Here is a 20612-nt window from a genome sequence, read left to right as displayed (position 1 = left end):
GCCTGCTTTGCTGTGAAATTGCAGGACACATGCGAAACCCACATCAAAATAAATGGGTAGAGCAAGACACAAACAAAATTTCATGCTCTTGGTGGGCCGTAAGACTAAAGAGTTTCAACCACCCCTACAATAGTATGTTAATAGTTGCCTGTTAACCGTAACAGTTTCCCTGTAATTAAAATAAAATGTACCATTGCTATAGCCTCACAGTTCCTGCAGTTGTTTCTACACAAACAGGGAAAAATATAACAGTGTTATGAGATATCCGGATATTGTTCAACATCATTACGGATGATCTACTTTCATACCATGTGCACACATACTGTACATACAACCGTACGGCAGAATTCCAGGCTGTGCGGCCAGGCGCCCTCCCTGTCCCTCTCGCACAAGTCAGAAAACGCAGGGCCCCATTTCCAAAACACTTTGCTACCCTGAGAAGCATTGAAGGGTACGTAGCTTAATATTTTGTAACCAGGGCCCATAACCTTTTAAAAAAAACATTGAATGCCTTTGCGCTGAAAGGAAAGTATTGACGGTGAGACTTTTCAAATGAAGAAATTCGTTCCGCTTTCTTTTATGAACGGAATGTACAGTATACAGGATGTTAACGTGGGATGTAATGGATTTGTGCTCATATTAAAGAACTGTCTGGGGATTTGGGATTTTCAACCATTCGCACAGGCTGTGGGTTTTAGGAGATTCTGTCTCTGACAATGTTTAGATGCTACTTGTACGTGTTTCAACAGTGATTGAATAATTGTGCGCACTAGTATAAGAATTTCAGCTAATGTGAATACTGTGCGCGTAGGAAGCTCTCAAGAATGCTCCGAGCTGAGGGAACTGAAATAACCATGAAAGGGATTTTTAGGGTTATGTTTCCATCTAGTGGTAAAAATGTATGTTCTTTTAGAAGCTGGAAAACAGTGTAAGGGATACTCTGGAATTACGGAAGCGCATTGCTGCCACCAAGGGGAAAAAAAAAATTCGCCCCCTTATCTCGTAATTGCTAATTACAATGTAATTAGTGTAATTAATGTAATTACAATGATGACCTTTGTGTATGTACAATCTGTTACATTGTGCACTGAACGCATCTAGAAGCTACCGTGAACTTGGCTGGCAAGTTTAAGTCCGCACGTAGCGATATTATAGATAATATATGACAATTGTGCTATCGCGTGATCACATAAAGTACGCAAGAATTACTATCTCGTAATTACGAGATACCTTTCTTGGTGGCGGCAGTGCGCTTCCGTATGAAATACACGCACTAATCAATAATTTCCGATTGCCCCTTGAAGCGCATGTACTGCACACTACTGCTCAGCCCACTCGCCGGGCTTCATCTTGAGAAGGACGAGACACACCTGCCGCGGAGTCTCTCCACGGGACACCTTTCAGGTGAGGGTGTTCTGGGTGTGTCTCAAATTTATAAATGCACACGCTCTGCACAGGTTCCGCCAGTCCTTAACAAGGCTGAGATCTTGGCGCTCTTCTTTATCTTTAGATGTAGCCCGCCTCTTTCGCCCCAGACACAAGCCTGCCCGCTCAGGGAGTCCAGTCAGTGGACTGGGGGACCCTGCCGTTCCGGCTTGTGAGCGGACGCACCGATCTTCTTAACGCGCTCACTGGTGGGACAGCATGGTGTCGAGGACGGCTGGTTGTGTGGCCTCCAGCGGCCGTTTCAGTAGCACTCCATCGGAAAGGAAATGACCTAATCCATAAACTGCATTTCGAGGTTTAGGGCAAAGACGTACATCGGGGTGTGTTGACAGTTCTAACACTGATTGGAGTCAACTTTCACAACTAAGTGCTCTTTCCTTGCGTTTGCATAACCTCTTAATTAAAACCGCTTATTTACAGGAATTGTTGCAATGAGATTGGAAACTAAAAGTAATGGCTGTTGAAAACTTCAAAGCCAAATCACTCTGTTTCTCTTTCTCTGTGACCAAGCAAAACGAGGCATGAGAAATGAAACTTTCACTTTCTTCATTGTAGCTGTGAAGAAGGTAGCTGAAGATGTCCTTGCTTTGCTGTAAGTATTATGTTTAAATTATTAAAACCAACTGAACTGCTAGTGTCATTGTTAAATGTAACGGTACCTTAAAGTAAACAAAGTAACCTTTACTCCTAATGCATTGACCAACCAGAGTGCGAAACAGGCACTGAGGCTTGTGATATTTGTGACAGATGGACTCCCAGCTGGATGTCCATTCTGTCCAGCTCAGTCCCGATGATTGTCAGGTAGACACAGCTGCTCTAAATCATAATACTTCCCATTTTTCAAAGCTATACATATATCATATGCAAATCCTCTCTTTTCACATTTTGAACTCACAACCTCCTCCTGTGCAGCTGTCCCTTAGTTTGGCCTCACAGAGGCAGGTTAAGCCCAGATTCACTATGCCTCAATCCTCCGGCGCATCCAGTTCTTGGGTGTTATTCCTCGTGAACTTCTCCTAAACTAGAAGAAAGACGAGAGAGGACAGGAGCACGTGCTCGGAGCATGTGTGCTAGCGATTACACCACCTAACGACAAATCCTGAAACTTTTTTTTCTTATCTGTGGATTTCTGAGAGTGTGATCCAGTGTTGATATACAGTACCCGTTTAAATGACATTAAGTGCACCACGTTTGTCACAGAGAAATAACAAAACGCACCACTTTGTGCAGCTCTTTTGTGTGTCTTGTTGTGTGGCCAAGCAGCTATGGAGACAACAGCTAATTGTGGAGGAGACGTTTTAATCTCATGTCCGGCAAAATCCGAACAAGATGTCCAGTACAGAGCTATAAACTGGTATAAGGTAAGAAAGCAAAAAAAAACTCACTTTACATACTGTATATGGTCTGATATTCACCTTCTGTTTTCAAACAAATGTATCTGGATCATTATCTGCTTATGGTCATTCTTTGAAATCATACTTATTCTCTTGAATTTTGTAAAAAGCCACAGTATGCCTAAAGCAATGATTTATTTCTTATGCTAAAACTTTTGTACTTTTTTTTAACAGTCTTGGGGCTCACTAACATTAAATGTTAAAGTTTTCTAAGAAAACGAAACGAGACGTATCGACGAGGCTTCAGGGTGATTTGAATGTTGAGGTTGCGAATTGCATGCTTGTGAAGTATGTGTTCAATTCCAAGTCTGATGCTTTGTGGATTTTCCGTAGGTTTCTGATCAAGGCCACTTAAGTGGTATCGTTCGCTGGAATCTTCAGAGCAACTTGGTCAGTGTCTACAGTGATCTGAAATACTCAGTGGGGTTTCCCACTGGAGATGGTTTCACAATTGAGCTGAGAAACCTCACCCAGCAGCATTCCGGGGTCTACAGGTGTACACTGTGGGCGCCGCTGGGGCGTCGGAACAGGGAAGGAGACACCCGACTAACAGTTACAGGTACACCTCTGCACCCACAAACCATTGCTCTGCATCTCAGGTGTTTTTCTGTGTGGCTTTCCCCTTGGAAGGAGGCCCGTTCGGTGTTCAGAAAGTGAGATTGGTCTTGCGGGTATCTCAGGTTTCTCTTCATGCGTCTTTTTGGAAATCACCTGAAAATCTGAAAATTGTATTCAACCCGAAATACAATGTGGTGTGTTCCAGAAGGAGTGAAAACCCCTTCCACAGGGCCGGCTGTGGCAGTCCTGCCCGGCCTTCTAGAAGAAGCCATGTGGACCTGCCACACGGTTACTTAAACATCAAGAATAACGCATTGAGATAATGCAACAAAACACAAGGAGCCTAATGCATTAAAAAGATGGTGTTTTCCTAGAATGAAAAATTGCTAAGTAGTATTTAACATGTGGTTTAGAAATGTAGGAACAGGTTCTTCATAATTAGTGATTTTGTTGCGTTTTTCACCTGGATATTTCGGCACAAATTATTGAATAAAAACAACATGTCTTGCAAAAAGTACTTCATATTCATAGACTCGCATTGCCTAGCTCAATTTATTGAAAAATATTTAAAACAAGTTTTTAGCTTTGCTGAATGATTTTGTGTAATGAAGAAGGGAGACAGCTACAGGTATATCTGATTTGATTTAATGGAAATCTGGTGATGTTAACCTAATTCACTCAATATGTATATTGTGCTGTGTTCGATATAATGAGAATTTGTAGCTTGAAGACAATGTAGAAGTAAAGTATTTTGTGATTGACTACAAACAAAATGCATTCAATTGAAGCAAATTGTTAGATGAAGATGAGATGAAGTAAGGTTTCAATGACTGTATCTAATGAAGGTGGGCTGGAATTAAAAACCCGGCGGCGTGAGGACCACCTGGACCAGGACTGGGAACAGTACTGGGACAGACTCTTCCTGCCCTGAGAGACGCAGCACCTGCTCCCACAGTGCTGGAGTTTGTAGCACAGAAAGGAGAGGTCCAGACTAGAGGACAGTTCTGGGGGGTTATTGCACTGTGTGGTTTCATGTACAGAGAATTTAAGTGGCCGAATTATCAATAACACTCACTTTATCCACAACACCGGCCGGCCTCCTTTCATGACATTCCTGTGGGCATTCCTCCTCCTGCTCCCGACTCTGCCCATGCTGGCCCTGGGCACCTCTGTGTGGCTCCCCCCTCTCCCACCCCCCACAAGACCCCCGTGCTGTGCTACGGGCTCCTCCGTGCCTAGTCCCAGGCCCTGGCGCGCAGTGGCGAAGGACAGAGCGGAAGCCAAGCAGGATAACCCTGGTTCCGCGTCCCAGGCCCTGGCGCGCAGTGGCGAAGGACAGAGCGGAAGCCAAGCAGGATAACCCTGGTTCCGCGAGCAGGCTCGAACAAAACGGAATGGTGCTGCGAAAGTGGCTTTCATCAGCACGTCGCTCTAGCATCACTGATGCTTTTCCCAGTCAATGCCTTCAGAGATTCGTACCACGCCGTTCTGTTAAATCCTGTTACACCCATGATACAGGAGTGTCGTATTTATTTTGTATTTTACTGTATACATTTTACATCTGTTTGTGTTCGGATCTGCATCTTACTGAGACCTCTTCATTGTTTTGGATGAATTCTGTTACTTTCAGTGCAAGGTATTATTTTTTTTCTTTTGTAAAACATTTACAGAAACCTCAAAAGGAATTTGAAGACTCACTAATTTGCAATGAAAATTAGATCGCATTAGGTACAGTCTCAGTGGTATTTCACATTCCTTCAGAATACGTACTGTATGTGAGAAAAACATTAAAAAGTAGTTTTATACACAAAAAGCAGTTTTATACACAAATTAAACTTCACAAACATTGCTAGTAAATGTTCCTCATTATAATGTTTTTATTTCTGCTAATCACAGGCTGTTCTACTTCGGCGGACATATTCCAGGATATGAAGATATTTTTGCAGACAGACTACAAATGGCTGGCGTTATTTCCTTCTGTGATTATTGTTTATGTGGTTTATGTGAGTATGAGTGTTTTGCGTCACTTTTTCCAAAACAAACTTTTAGCTTTTTTAAAAAGAGCAGCCCAGTGCTAAGAGGCCATTTCTGTGTTATGGAGGCACAGACTACCGCCATGCCAAAAAGTCAGTAAGTTTTAACTCCTGTTATTGTTGCTTTTCTGGCTAGCCTTAGAAATTCAGTTACTTCTAAAGTTAGTTCAAAAGTAAAATAGAAATCATGAATACAAATGTGACATATAAATGGGTTATGTTCCAATAAATGAAATAGGATGATAAAATGCAATGAAAAGAAGTTCCAATACCAGCAACGCGTATAAACCTTGATCCTCACGCAAGTTAAGCCGTATAACTTCTTCGTCAAACCTTGACCTTTTCGATCCATGACTCCAGATGCAATCAGCATAGTGGAAGCGCTGGCTACACCTGTTGAAGTCAGACATTCAAGGCTGTGACGGGGCTTTGTTTTGCCTTCCTCAGCAGTATTGATAGTAGTTCAGGTGGGGAGCTGCGTCAGCATGCGTAGGCTGCAAAGGAACAAGTAATAGGTTTATTCCATGCTGAAAAAAAAGAAGAAAGAGAACACAACGTTTCGGCCATGGAGCCTTCTTCAGGTGTAGGAGTATCAATAGTATGCGATTCACCTGTACACCAGACTCTCTACAGTGCAGTGTAGTGTACCTTTCTAATATCTGGGCACAGATTGCATTTCAAATAGCAGCAATGTTGTATTTAGTTGTCAAAACAAGTCTTTAGTACTTCCCACTTATTACAGACGTGATGCAGATCTATTACAGTATTATTAAAGAACTATTACAGTACTATTACAGAACTTGTGGGTTTCTTTTCAGAGGTGCAGCTTCAGTCGTCGTTTCTTTCTGGTGAAGAGGAGTCTCGTTTACCTCGAGGGAGATGAGAAAGGTTGCATTTTAGATCCTACAGATTCACCGGTCTTTCTTGGAGGGGGGCTCAAGCAAGGTGATTATTTAATCACTGAGAACGATTTAACATTATTCCAAAAAATGCTGACCCAAAAAACGTATGGCTTTCATTTTGTTCCGACTTCCTTTCAAGGAGATGGTGAATGATCATGCTGCTAGCAAGAGAATGTTTGGGATAGACAACATTGTCTATGTTGTGCAGTGATGGCTGTCTGTATGGTTCCTATTGCTGTGATGTAGATCAGATAGTTGTATTGTGACCATTTGAACAATATTGGAGTCCAGGGAGAATATTTTGTCATTTTTCTTTTATGACCTTCACTTTGATCTATAAAAATAAAACTGAACTTGAGGTTGTGTTTCCAGATCTTTTATACATTTTTTTTTTTTTACTGAATGACAAGTGTCCAAGTGCTTTCTGACTGCCCATGTTCCAATTCCAATTCACAGGGAAATGGATACAAAGGGATCCTAAACAACCACACTACAGCATCCGCTTTCCCCCCGAGCTTTAGGTCCTCATTTAAATACTGTGCACCGTCAAGAGCCGATGTAAGTGAAGAAAGTGTTCTCATTGATGACTGGTTTCCCGTATATTTAAGAGCTTGCTGCACAAGATTACTTAAAATAAATTTAACAGGCAGGGTCTCATTCATAAATTGTTTTATTACGGGCGCTAAAGTGCGAGACGAAGACTCCCAAAAGTATTGGGACTATGTGTGGCGTTTTGTTAAATTGTAAAATGATGCCTAACGTTTTTTTAAGCTTAATATTTTATTCAAAGCCTGAGTGCTTGAACTGAAGACTGAAAGTTTATAGTATACTGTACATCGGTAAAAGCTAAAAAGTATACATGTTGATTGCATTCCGACTTGTGAACGTGGTAGAAGCACCTTTGGCAGAATTACAGCCAGAAGTCTTTGAGTCTCTACTGTAGCGGCGAGGCTTAAAAATAAGGCAGAATTAAGTGTTTCTGAGCTTCCCAAATGAGGCCCCATTTCTCTGTTCATCTCTGTGGTGCAGCCACAGAGAGACCATTAGTGCAGGGTGATTTAAGGTCCTAGGACAGCTCCCAAAGGGGGATGCACTTAGCTAAGTCTGGCTATCATGATCAATGGTCATCCATTGGCGCCTATCAGTCTAGGGAGTGCCGGATGGACATCTGGACTGCATTACTAAGTGTCAGGACTAAGTGACTCATATCTCACCTTGATCAACCAATCAGGGACTGGTAGGGCCGAGTAACCCACGTGGGACTCTGATGCCCATGGAACTTTCAGCCAATCAACAAGCTGAAGTTCCTCCAGGTAAAAACAGGCAACACAGGCCTGGAGATTCAGATTCAGATTCGGGAGATTCAGTAAGATTCTGGAGAGACTTCTGTGGACTTTTCTAAAGGGAATTCAAAGGAGAATTCCAGGGCAGGACAGCCCAGGAGCAGAAGGCTCCCAAGGGCAGGACATTCTCGCAGCGCGCCTCCTGACCATCCTGAGACTCAGCCCGGACAACCACGGAACGGCCAGTGTGTCCAAGTGCCAGAACTTTCCTTTGTTCTAAGAGTCTAGAGTGGAGGTTGCCAGAGAATAACCAGAGGATCCACCCGAGGTTAGCACCAGCAGCAAGCCTCGTGAACAGGTCGGAACTGTGGACAGCTGAATCACTATTCAGAACTAGCTCTTCACCAGGAACGAACCGGTCCTCTTCCTGACTTGCTGGGACCCACAGTCATCTTTTCTCCTGTGCACAAACTTTGCTAGTTAAAACCAACACTAACTAGCCGGTCAGTGAGCATCAGCAGCGCACCGTCGCAAGCCGCACAGCACAGCCTGGCACGGAGCCAGAGAGCGCGGATTGGACAGCAACAGCCTGCAACTGTTTCTTTGTGCCCGCAGGAGATCTGAATCCCCAAAGATTGGATGAGTATTCAACTTCAATGCATTACAGCTCGAGAATTCAATTGTTATCCCAACCAGTTGATATCAATTTAATTCCTAAGAGTTATGTACTTGTTTTGAGTATCTAATGTAGAAGTTACAACCAAGTTCATTTATGAAACGGTCTTAATGAATGATATACTGAACGTATGTCCTCTTGATATGTGTAACTCTTCGTAACTGATTGAATATATATCTTTTGTATTCTGATAACCCTCTCGATAAGATCTGTTAGGTTTACATGGATATTCTATGTATTAATAAATGTATCCTCGTGTATTAGTACCTGTGTGTGTGCGTTGTTTGAGTTATGTCGCATGGTTGGATTCTAAAGCCATCAAAAGAATCAACTTTGTGATTTACTGCTACAATTAATAATTGTCTCAGTAAATGCCCAAACCCTACAGAACTGGTGCCTTCAGAGAGCCACTACATTACATATTTGGCGTCCCTGAACGGCTATGAATCATTACACTACCAACTCAGCAACTTTTGCCTATTCTACCTGCCAGATTTGCTCAGCCTCTCGAGTTCCCAGAGTAGTTCTCAGCGGTTTTCTAGTCTTTCCACACATTCTCCAGAGGATTCAAGTCAAGACTTTGACTGTGTCACTCAAGGGCATTCCCTTTCTTATTCTTAAGCCACTTCAAAGTAGCTTTGGCCTTGTGCTTTGGATACATTTTGTAGTCCCTGTGGGTGAAAAACAGAACTATCACTTAAGGCGGCCACTCTCAGGCTTGACAGTAGGGATGGTGTTGACTGAGTGATGCACTATGCTGGTTTTGTGTTAGATGTAACACTTTGCACTTAGACCAAAACACTTCAATTATGTCTTATATTACCACAAAATATTTTGACACATGTTGGAAGCATCACTGAAATGAGCTTTTTACTCTGTCACACAGGCCAGCTGCGTGGCGTGACTGGAATAGTGTTGGCTCATGCACATTTTCTCCCTTCTCAGCTAATGAACTCTGTAACTCTTTAAGCGTTGTTCTCGGTAGCATCCCTAACCAGTTTCCTCAATGTCTGGCTGATCTAGGCTGTATCTCGCTTCAACCATGAGGCCCCTTGGTGTTTATGGTTGAATCTTTGATTTAAATTCACGTCCAACTGAGCGACCCTACAATTTTTATTCAGAAATAGTGTAGTGCAATTATTACACACAGAAACCTCTCAAGTAATTATGTCTCGTTAAGGTAATTCTGAGCACCTAAATTATATACAACAAATGGTTTGAATACTTCTGACTTTTTTTCCCCTCTTTCCTTTCTTTGAATGAAGTGTTATGACTTCCGGCTCTAAAGCAACAAAGTGTGAAAACTGTTCAAGGGTTCCAATACACTTGCAAGGCACAGTAGACCTGCAATGTGGTTTACACTGTTACGTTGCAACCTATGAGCAACTTCACGTGCCTTAACAGATCATCTATCCAATTACAATTAACACTTGACCACAAACTCGATTCTGTCCTCCCTTCAATAGAACACAATAGTACATCGGGTACACTAAGACTCAGAAATAGAAGATCAAATCATTTAATAACTACTCTCACTTAACTTATCACACTTTATATACAGTACTGTATGTTTATGATGGGTATCACTTTCTCTCACTATGTAATTATTGTGTAGTTAACTGCTACATAATCACCACTAAAACAGTGAACTCCCTAAAGATACAATTAAAGCTGTGAATAATGCACTTTCATCTGTTGTCTTAATTTGGTCTTGAAAGCTCCAACAATGTGCATCTATAAAAGGAAAACATTTTTCCAGCCATTTAAAATCTTGCCTTAAGATAAAATCAGAATATTATCTATGTATTGTCTTGGATTGAATTAACAGTAAAACAATGACGGGCTTAAATATTGCCCATTCCTGATCTTCAGCACAAGAGACGTCCACACTTGCACACAGGTATATGTAAGTACTGTTCACGGTTTTAGAAACACAGCAGCCCATCTGAAGGTGGGTGTTGTTCTTGGTACAGCAGTAGAAACATAGGGACCAGAGTGAAGATTATAGTCTATTTTCCCCCTGTACATCCTGCTTATACTGTAGGTCGCTGCAAGAATTAGAACAGAACTGTGGTCAAGCATCTTTAAGTGATGTGATAGGCAGCACACTTGTCCACCCCAGCTGTATCTGCTTCCAAGTGAAAGGAGGACACATGACATCGCTTACACTCCCTGACAGCTTTCCCTTCAATGCCTGCAGGTTGACATAGGAGAAAACAGCCATGTGCTTCTGGCTATCTATCAAAAAGATGGAAGTGAATCTAGGAGTTATAGTGAAGACGAATGAGCTTTACTAATGTTTATCATCGAACTCGATGATAAGGCCTCCTACAACCTTCACCCTTGAAAGTGGGGGCTCTGTGATGCAGCGGTTTGCTCTGAAGAAAAGGAAAGGCCCAACATCAACAAAGGGACTATTGAGCGCAACGGCTCTGCAGGAGAAATCGTTCTGTTGCACTTACGTTTTTGTGGATTGCCCAGTTCAACGGGTACACAACACTGTGCATGTGAGAATTAGTTACGATTTTCCTCATCTGAAAGGGGCTTTTATTCTCCCTCATCATGACTTGGTATGCCTGCTCTTCAGCAAAAGGGAGAGGGGTGTTCACACTAGTTATGCCTGACGACAACATCCAAGCCTGCAGCTCAGAGAAAAGTCAGATGCTCCCTGTTTTACGCACCTCATTTGCACATATTACTTCTCTATATTCCTGAAAAGCACTATAAAAGCACAACCATGGGCAGCCCTGGCTCTGCTGAAGACGCTGTAGCCCCACTGTGGCAGCTGGGTTTGCAGAGTTACAGAGATAGTGTTTTCAGGTAAGAGGATTTCCTTAAGACACTGTGTAAATATCTGTGTAACTAACTTGACTACACGAAAATGTCCTTGCATTTTTTATAAACACCGCTAGAGCCGACTTTACCTTTTAATTTACATTAACATTTGTGATGAACTGTATTGCTATTACTGTTTTTTTCTGTTGTATTAAATGAACCATGTGCTACAATATTACATTGTGCATGTTACATATATGCACATACTGTATATAGGTCCCAAGTCCTGATACTGGAGGACCACAAATCTCCTGGTTTTCATTCCATCTCATCTTAATTGCTTAATTGAAGCATTAATTGAATATGGTAACAAGCTGTCTGACTGCAACATTTGCATGTTTTTCTTTCTCCTCAAAAGTTTGGATTTTGGAATAACGAGATGCAGTATTTAAAACTGCAACTTCCAGCATGTTTAAAAGTTAAACACGGTCAGACAGGACAGTTCTAGTCAATCCTATCAGTGAAGTCAATTAAAGGTTCGGTTGTGTAACCGAGAGCTGGGACCGGACCCCTGCAGACATAGTGGCGCTCAGGAGTGAACTGTGACTCTCCGACACAAGCTGTGAATAGAAAAGACCTTTGCTGTATTTAAAGTCTTCCCAGAGTGAAAGTGAAAGTAGGGGCCAGGTTGTTTTCTACCGTCCATTTGAGCAATTATAGACCACGGTTTATTTCCCTTTCTTTTATGTCTCTTTCTATCATGTATGAGAAACAGGAAAATCTGATTTTGATGTAGATTAACAGCCCCAGAGGAGGCTTTTCTACACACTGTCCAGAACAAAGTTATTAGACACAAAGGCAAACAGAGCTCACCAAATATAACACTTAGATATTAAACAGTATTTATTTTGTCAAGCACCTCTAAGCTATTATTTACCTGTTTTTGGTAAAAGAGCTTGGAGTAAACTTTTAACCCAAGTAACTGATAGACTGGAACAGTATGAGTACAGTACTGAATACTGTATGAGACACTGTGAGCAATCTCATCGTGAGCCTGTCAAGAAGAAAGTGACTACAGGAACGAGCAAGAAACTCGGGTTTCAAATCTGGAGACACTGCTTCTATAATCAGTTGTATCCATGGCAATGTTTGAGGTCTGCTTTCATTGTTTTATAGGATTTAATAGCCTGTGGAGCAACAAGGTGTGAGACAAAAGTTCTGAAGTCCACAGCCCAGGTCCTGGGAGAGGAGTGCTTGAGTTTGCTTCAGCCAAGTTCTTAATCACAAGCTAATTAAGTTTCTGTTTAGGGCACATTTTCAAATTTACTTTCAGCTGCTAAAATTCAAATGGGATTTATGATTCTTATCCACCCTCTACGAATTTATGAGATTCAGACGTCCCGTCGTTTGGACGTGCTGCCTGAAATGTAATCGATCGTTCTACTGTAGCTGGAAAAACAAATTTCTTGTTGCGGGAATGTTTGACAGACTGTCACCCATACGGATGGAAAGATCCTGTGATCCAGGTCTCTTTGTGCTTTTCAGATCAGATTTGATTTCACTGTGTTTCCTGAGTGTCTAAAAGGTCCTGGCGATGCACTGAATTGCCTTCAGCTTAGTTTGGTCTTTGTTTTTGTTTTAGAGGAATGATGTCCCAGAGCTGGTCTTCCGACGCCAGGCTGGATGGGAAGACGGCCATCGTCACGGGTGCCAACTCCGGCATTGGGAAGGAAACAGCAAGAGACCTGGCCAGGAGGGGTGGGTGTCACCTGATATCAGGGGCTTGACAAAGCACTTGATCGTCTCCATGGTTTTTAACCCACATCTGTGGGGTACATACACTCCTAATTCACAATTTCGTACTCTTAGGATTAAAATCAGCTCGTCACCAAGCTTAGAACGCAGCGCTATTGGCATTCAGCTTTTGGGAAGATTGGCCCTGGTGTGTGTCTGAGTGTCTGTGTGTATTTGGGCTCTGTGACGGACTGGCGTCCTGTCCGGGCTGCATCCTGCCTCGCACCCGATGCTTCCCAGGATAGGCTCCGGCTCCTCCGCGATCCTGAATCGGAAAGTTAGCAGTTAGAAAATGGGTGGGCAGTTTTTACATCCGGGCGTTCTTTGAAACTCAGCTCTTCAATCCTCCCCTCGCTTTCCCCTCCATGGTCTGAAAGGAAGGGGGTGGCAGTCTGACAGATCTCATGAGAGACAATCACGTTTTCACTTCTCATGATGCTCATCGAGATCTTTCGTTTTCACTCACGTCTCCATGGGGTTACTGGTGGCACAGAGCTTTTAGTCTCACTAGAGTAAAGTATGGATTGGAAAAGGCAGAACAATAGGACTCCTTTGCTTTACACTCACTTATTCAGATCCTATATAGCGCTTGAAAACAGTGCTATCTGGAATGGGGACCTGCCTGTAGCAGTAGACCAACACTTTTCTTAAGCTCTGTGGAATCATCTGAAACCAGCACCTAAGAACGCTGACCATGAGTTCATCTACTTCAACATTATCTACCAAAGCTGTCTGACTTACTTTGAGACGTGTCTTAATGAGTCTTTCTGACACGCCACGTGTGTCCTGTGCCCCCAAGAGCGAGATGGGCTCCCCTGTTTCAGATTATTTGAGAGTATTAGTGTGACCAGTGCAGTAACCCCAGTGCCCAGTGCCAGGCTTCAAACCCGAGTGCTGGCAAGCTTCCTTCACACCAGCAACAAGACTGGCTCCTCCGTCGCGGCGGAGTTTTGCACTGTCTTGATTTAAGAGGGAGTGACATCGCTTCTGTAGTAGGACATGGATTTTAGGGGAGAATCACACAAACGCAAATTTAATCTGCGCGGTTCTGCACAGTAAATGTGCCTGGTGTTTGCTTGCAATATCGGAACTGAACTTATATGACCTTTTACTCTGGGTAAATTCTTGTGACACAGAGATCTGTTGTTTTGCGCAGAGAGCCTCAGCTCTTTGAGGCTGACAGATCAGGGAGCAGACAATCCCAGTTAACTCCAGCCTCACTGCCTCCGTTATGAATTTCAAACGCACTGATTCGCTTGTAGAAAAGAAACCATCAATCAAAAGAAATCTAGGAGAATATTTTCACATACTTGTCCTGTGTCTTAGAACCCAATGGCACTTCAGATTGTTTTTATTGTTTTTGGACTGTTTTTCGACAATTAACCTTCCTTAGTTAAAGGTCCTTCCCTTATAAACCAGGAGTATTGATACACCATACAGCAACTGTTAGTCTACACTGTTTTATAATTCAAGATATTCAAACTGATTCACATGCATTCAGAGTTTGATTCATGATTTCCTAGAAAAGATTTTTATATTTTTCAATCCACAGATTTGAACAGGAACGATTAAATTACTGCGACCTTTAACCCAGATTCCTTATCCTGTTCTTCACAGGAGCACGGGTTATCTTGGCGTGCAGAGACATGGACAAAGCTAAAGTCGCAGCCAATGAGATCATTAAGGACACTGGGAGCAACAGTGTCATTCCTGGCAGACTGGACCTCTCGGACACCAAGTCCATATGTGAATTTGCAGAGCAAATCTATAACTGTAAGTGCTGGGATGTTCAGTGTGTATGTTTTACTGTTAAGTCTTAGATGTCCACTATTTGTAATTTAGACAATTAAAATGGAAATCTGGCAGATCAGTACTGGACATTTTGTGCTACCATGTACTGTATTAACAAGTTATAAACATCAGGCTGCAACAGTAACTACGTTATAGTGATCATTGACGAGGATTTTAAAGCAGGGGAATTATTTGTAATGCATGAGGCAATTTATTCAGTCACCACGTGAAGCCATTATAAATCATATTTATAAAACAGTAAAGGCACAAATAGCAGTAATCAAAACAGGAGATGTTTTGTGACTGACCGATGGTAATGGAAATGGTGGTTCTGAAATTAGAGCAGTCTTGATGATCGTGTGTGTTCAAATTCCTGTTTTTTTTTGTTCTCTGTCAGCGGAGAAGTCGCTACACTTTTTGATTAACAATGCAGGAGTTGCCATGTGCCCATATGCAACTACAGCAGATGGTTATGAAATGCAATTTGGAGTCAATCACTTAGGTATGTACAGTATATTTAAATTAGAGTAATTCAAACAGCTAAGGACTGTTTCCAGTGGCTTCACAGACCTTGATTAGCACTAATTTTGGACCACGTTATTATTTCAGTTAAATACTGTATGTCTAGGGCTATAGCAAAATCTTTGCTTATGAAACTCACCCTTTATGTTTGCTGCCGTTTCTACTTTGAAGAGCTTATATGTCTGATCTCTAGTTCTGATGTACCCATGAGATCAGGTTTCTGCGCTCCAGAAGGGTGTACTGTATATCCTAACACCTTCTCTCAGAATCAGTTCATCCTGAATTATTAATGTCTTGATTTGATAGCCTACCTTAGAATTAATATAATTAATCACAGCGTTTGAAAGACATTTATGTTCTGTAATGTGTTGATTCATTTCCTGGATTGCGGTGTTGTAACCCTGGAGCTTGGGCCACTTATTCCAGGTAAGGAGGAAGCTCTGAGAAGCTTTACAGTTAGCCACAGTAGATGGGGCTGTGACAGTAAGTACATCTATTTTAGTTATTGAAATATTCTTTATTTGGGTAAAAGCAGTGAAGAGTTTCTTAGACAATGATGGGTACTCAAAGGACTCTTGAGCATGCTGTCAGGGGAGCCGGTCCTGACTCCCGTGAAGTGCGTTGTTAAAGACCCTGTGTGGGATGGTAGAATCCGGAAGAGACTGGAGAAGGACATCAGGGAAGACACGGAGAGGAATGGACGGGATGATGGACAGGGGGGCGATGAAGACAGTGGGGGGAGCGCAGGCAAACGAGTCCCAAAGGAAGTCCAGTGGGGGGAATCAGGGCGCAGTCCAAGGTCCAGGTGCCGGGAGATCCGTCAGAGACAAACACAGGGAACAGGGAACTAGGAATACGAAAGCTTCAAACCATAACGGGACTAGGCGCTCCGAGCCGCGGACTCAGAGGGTCAGGACGTCTGGGGAAGAGGCCTCGACCTCGGATTGCTCCTGAGCCTGGAGGATAGGCGGGCCTTCAGACGTCCGTCTTCCAAAGCTGAGCCCAGAACTACGGAGACGCCAGGCTTAAATAGGGAAAAGGGTATAGGAAACAGCTGGGAGAAATAAGGCTTGGGAACACAACGGAAAAGGTAGGAGCGCCCTCTAGAGGAGGGATGGCAATCATGACACATGCAGGGAAGTTTATTTTGAAAGCAAGCTGCTCATTCCTTAAAGGTCACCCTTAAAGATGGTCACTAAATTGAACTGGACAGTTCCTTCATGGCAGTCCAAAGTCGGCCATTCAAAAGGGAAGAGGATCTCAGGTGGCAGGAGGACTGTTTTTTCTTGTAATGCAAAACGCTTTCTCTGGGAGCTGATGCTTGCAATCTTTTTTGTAGGGCACTTTCTCCTCACCTATTTACTGCTTGACCTCTTAAAGCAGTCTGCTCCGGCCAGAGTCATCAACGTGTCCTCGCTCACGCACTCCATGGGGCGGATTCAGTTTGACGACGTGAACAGCGAGAGGAGTTACCACCCGGTCAAGGCCTACGTGCAGAGCAAGCTGGCCAACGTCCTGTTCACCCGGCAGCTGGCCAGCAGGCTGCAAGGTGAGAGCCGTCACTTCTAATCGATTGTTTCCTGACCCCCCCCCCCTCCAAGCAGGTCTGCCCACTCCCGTCACAGAGGCCGAATTATTTAATGTTTCATTATTCTCTTCGGGGGAAGGAGAGCAAAAATACACTGAGGTCTGAAAAGCTATGATAAGGTCACAAGCACCTAGAGTGCTTTACAGTCGATCTCTGTTACACGTCAGAGTTAAGGACTAGAATGTTGTGACGTGTGGCGAAACGACATATAAAGGGGAATAAAAACAATGGAAATATGGAGGTTTGGGCCAGAAAGAATTTGTGTTGCATATGTGACTTGGAGCAGGTGGCTTTTCCCACAAGAATTAATGGAATAGAGTCAGGTCAGGGAGCACAAATTAGAAAGAATATGTGTTTCACTTGCATCTAACCAAGCATTGTACAGAGGAACAAGTAATAGGTTTATTCCATGCTGAAAAGAGAAGAAAGAAAACACAACATTTCGGCCGTGGAGTCTTCTTCAGGTTTGTCATTGTACAGAGCGTCCAGGTTATGTTCCTAAATAATGAACACTTACAGCAAAATGACTTAAGGGAATTAATATTCTTAAGGAATAATATAATTAGCTTGAGATGCATCCCCAACAGAAATTTCCGACATGGGTATATACATTTGACATACCTATATTCCACTCAACGCAATGAACAGAAATAGATAAATAGTGTCACCAGCAACTGGTTTTCGCAGGAACCATCAAAGTCACTCGCTGCTGCAGGGTAGATTTTTTTGTCTACAACCTGTCAATGCATTGACAGTTATCAATCAAATCTTCAGCTGCTTGGTTGGATCAACGAGTTATTGCATAGTGGCAAGAACCTAACTTTAATGTCGGGACATAACAATTCATAATTTAACTCGCGTGTAAAAGAATTGCCTAGAAGGAGTTCTTTCAGCTTCTTCAAAGCTGTAATTCTCTAATAAATCTTAGTCATGATAATCCCATCAGTAGCCTGTGAATTTCTCTGAATTCAAGAGAGTCTGCGACTTCACACATACAGTATGGTCACGGTCTCATTTTGTACAACAGCAGAGTCTCTGAACTGCCCCAGCTCGCTGGTGGTGGTGGGAGATTTCTGCCTTCATTGGCTTTGCGCATGTTTATCTGCGCACACGGGGAGCTGAGAATCGAGCATGTGATAGCGGGTTAAATCTTGAACCCGATGGCACAGCTGTGCTTCCAGAGTCAGTTGAGTCTCATACAGTCGAGATAAAAAAGATCTAAAAAAATATAAAACGGGGATTTGTTGTGCAGTATGCAATAATTAGTGCAGGCAGGGACTATGCATTTTTAGAGCAGATTTATTACCATTAAGAATTAATTGGTTCAGGAATTAAACAGGAATGCATGTATTTTTTGCCATAATTTCAAGCAAAGTGCTGTGGGTGCCTAGAACAAGTTGGAGTCAATAGCGATATCCTGGCTTCTTTCGAGAAATGGCTGAATTGAATAAGTGTATTAATTAATTCCTAACTACCAAATAATATGTGAATATTAATATGTATTGTAAAAAATAATACCTTTATTCATTAGAATCCTTAATCCTTTGGCAACAGTACGCTTGAGGCCATGTTGATAATGCAGCTCCTGTCCAGTATGCGATTTATCAGAGCTTGGCAGACATACAGTACCAGTCACAGGACATGTATCGGATCTGATCTGAAGCTACTAGAAGCCACTTACTGTCCAGGTTCTGGCTTCAGTGGGAATTGTATGACCATTTGAATAAATGGATTCTACCTACCCCAAACATTTTTCTGTTCATAATTTATCTTGCGGTCTGATGGACCTCTCATCCAGTCCAAATCAGCTGATTCTCTATCTGTGTAGAATTGTATTTCTGTGCCCTGGAGAGACACTGGTTACAGAATGTATGTGACATTTCAGAGCACCTGGAAGGTGAGGATAGATGTTGTCAAAAACACCATTATGGTAAATATATATTGGTCCTAAGGCTTCTCTTAAATGACATGTGATGGCCTAAGTATTAAAGCTGCTTGTAAACGTGCACAGCATTAAATGAAAATGCACCTTCTGTGTGCTCCTGTGTGTTCAGTGGAAATGGCCTTTTTTGTAGCAAATTAAAACTTTTTTCAAATTTCAAACCTTCGCTGAACTGTGCTGTGGCTTCACATAACCCTAGAGCTCACAGCTTTCTGCATCACTCTGTTTTCAGGCACTGGGGTGACAGCGTATGCTGTTGATCCTGGGATAGTTTACACGGCTGCTATCCGACACATGAAAACCTTTTTCCAGGTTTTTATAAAAGCATTTAGCTTCTTCATCAAAACACCAGCACAAGGAGCCTACACTACCCTTTATTGTGTTTTAACTCCGGATCTGGAGTCAGGAGGCTATTACAGGTGAGATCACACCAATAACATAATAAAGAAATGTTTTTATGAGACACGGCTAAATGGTAAATGGTATCAGTTCAAAATACTATATATTGACGCAGGTTAATATTAAATCTCTCTATTCGGAGTGCACAGTACTTATTATACAGTAATTGTTTCAGACCAACAGTACTAGTTAGAAATAATTTGCATTACGCCTTCTTAATGAAGGAATCAATACAGTATGTAAAAGATATGGGAAATGAGAGATTAACTTTTAACATGTTAATCAAGGAATGCTCTTATATGCACTTGAATAATACTTGAAAATGAAAATAAAATATTCTAGATATTGCAAGATAGACCTACATAAATGGCTTGTAGAGAGATATTTAGGAGACGGAAAATGCAGTTTGTTTACGTGATATACTGTATGTCCAGAATAACTCCTGTCTTTCGTGTCTGGGTTAGGAACTGTGCCCCAGCTACCTGCTCCAGAGCTGCCTGTGATGACCAGTCCGCTAACAAGCTGTGGGGCATCAGCTGCTACCTGTTGGGAATAAGGTGGAAATAAGGCAGATCACTGTCGGGACAGCTGACAAAGAACCCCTGAAGCGTTCTGCATGCGCGCCCCATATTTCTCGCTAGAGTCCTGACGGGCGATACAAATGTATTTAGTTTCCGATGAGAGTGAATGGCTGCCTATCTGCCAATATTTGTCTTAGTAAAAGAAGACTGTAAATGCACAATAATGTTTCCTTTCTGTGCACCAGTATGGCGTGAAGTGTTTTGTGCCCACTGTCTCTGGAAATAAATTTTGCTGAAGGAACCCACACACCCACACCGTGGGCTGTGATGAAATGTGTCAGAATACGAAACGAAGTGTACGCTGCTACATGAAAAAATACAGAATACCAGCGGAAAAACAGAATCGACCAGCAACTCCATGCTGTGGTGTAATGCTCTATCCACCTAACTGTACCTGCTGTAGAAAGACACATTTATAAAGACAAGACAAACATTTATTACCCTTTGTCCAGGAAGACACCTGAATGAGTCACAATATTTAACGGAGTTAGGCTGATGGAACTGTTTTTCCACAGTGCATGATTACATTGTTTATGTTCTTCTACCTGCAGTATATACAGAGAAGTTTAACAGAAAAAATCCTGTTTTTCCTGTAGTAGAAGAGATGTATTAAACGATCATATGAATATAACTCTTCCCCTGCCAAAAGCATCTGGAGCTATACGGTGTATGAATGAATTCATGTCTAGGTAACTCAGAGTCATTGTGTCTCTTTGAAAAACTGGATTTCATTTCTTCTTCTTCCTCACTGCTCCTCTGTGCTGGCTGTGTCGCTGTTATAAGAGCCTTATGAGATGCTGTATCTGCTTTAGGAAAGCGAACACTGATTAGTGTGAAAGGATTTGTCCTGGAATGCCCCCTGCTCCAGCCCAGAGCTATCCAGGAGAAGGAGAAACTGTCACACCCGTGCTCGTTATTAAATTGCTTC

At 42.4% G+C, this 20612-nt stretch overlaps 1 protein-coding gene across 2 annotated transcripts; it reads left to right on the top strand.

Moving 5' to 3' along the window:
- The first annotated feature begins 11029 nt into the window (after nt 1–11029).
- Nucleotides 11030–19670, top strand: LOC148833176 (retinol dehydrogenase 12). 2 transcript variants are annotated; one of them, XM_088919004.1, is made up of 7 exons: nt 11030–11112; nt 12710–12825; nt 14479–14634; nt 15050–15154; nt 16514–16723; nt 18937–19123; nt 19568–19670. In XM_088919004.1, the coding sequence occupies exons 1-7, from the start codon at nt 11030–11032 to the stop codon at nt 19668–19670; spliced, it is 960 nt and encodes a 319-aa protein (XP_088775130.1). The 2 variants fall into 2 exon arrangements, with proteins under 2 accessions (XP_088775130.1, XP_088775131.1); XM_088919005.1 differs by lacking the exon at nt 11030–11112 and having other exon boundaries at nt 12729–12831; nt 14482–14634.
- Nucleotides 19671–20612: the final 942 nt, after the last annotated feature.

This window comes from Atractosteus spatula, chromosome 6 (assembly GCF_055471065.1).
Source record: "Atractosteus spatula isolate fAtrSpa1 chromosome 6, fAtrSpa1.hap1, whole genome shotgun sequence".
Taxonomy (NCBI): Eukaryota; Metazoa; Chordata; class Actinopteri; order Semionotiformes; family Lepisosteidae; genus Atractosteus; species Atractosteus spatula.
This window is presented reverse-complemented; position numbering and strand designations above follow the sequence as displayed.

Coding starts and splice junctions, on each gene's coding strand:
- LOC148833176 (XM_088919004.1), top strand. CDS start 11,030: ATGGGCAGCCCTGGCTCTGCTGAAGACGCTGTAGCCCCACTGTGGCAG. Junction 15,155..16,513: donor ATTTGGAGTCAATCACTTAG/GTATGTACAGTA, acceptor TCTTTTTTGTAG/GGCACTTTCTCCTCACCTAT. Junction 16,724..18,936: donor GCTGGCCAGCAGGCTGCAAG/GTGAGAGCCGTC, acceptor CTCTGTTTTCAG/GCACTGGGGTGACAGCGTAT.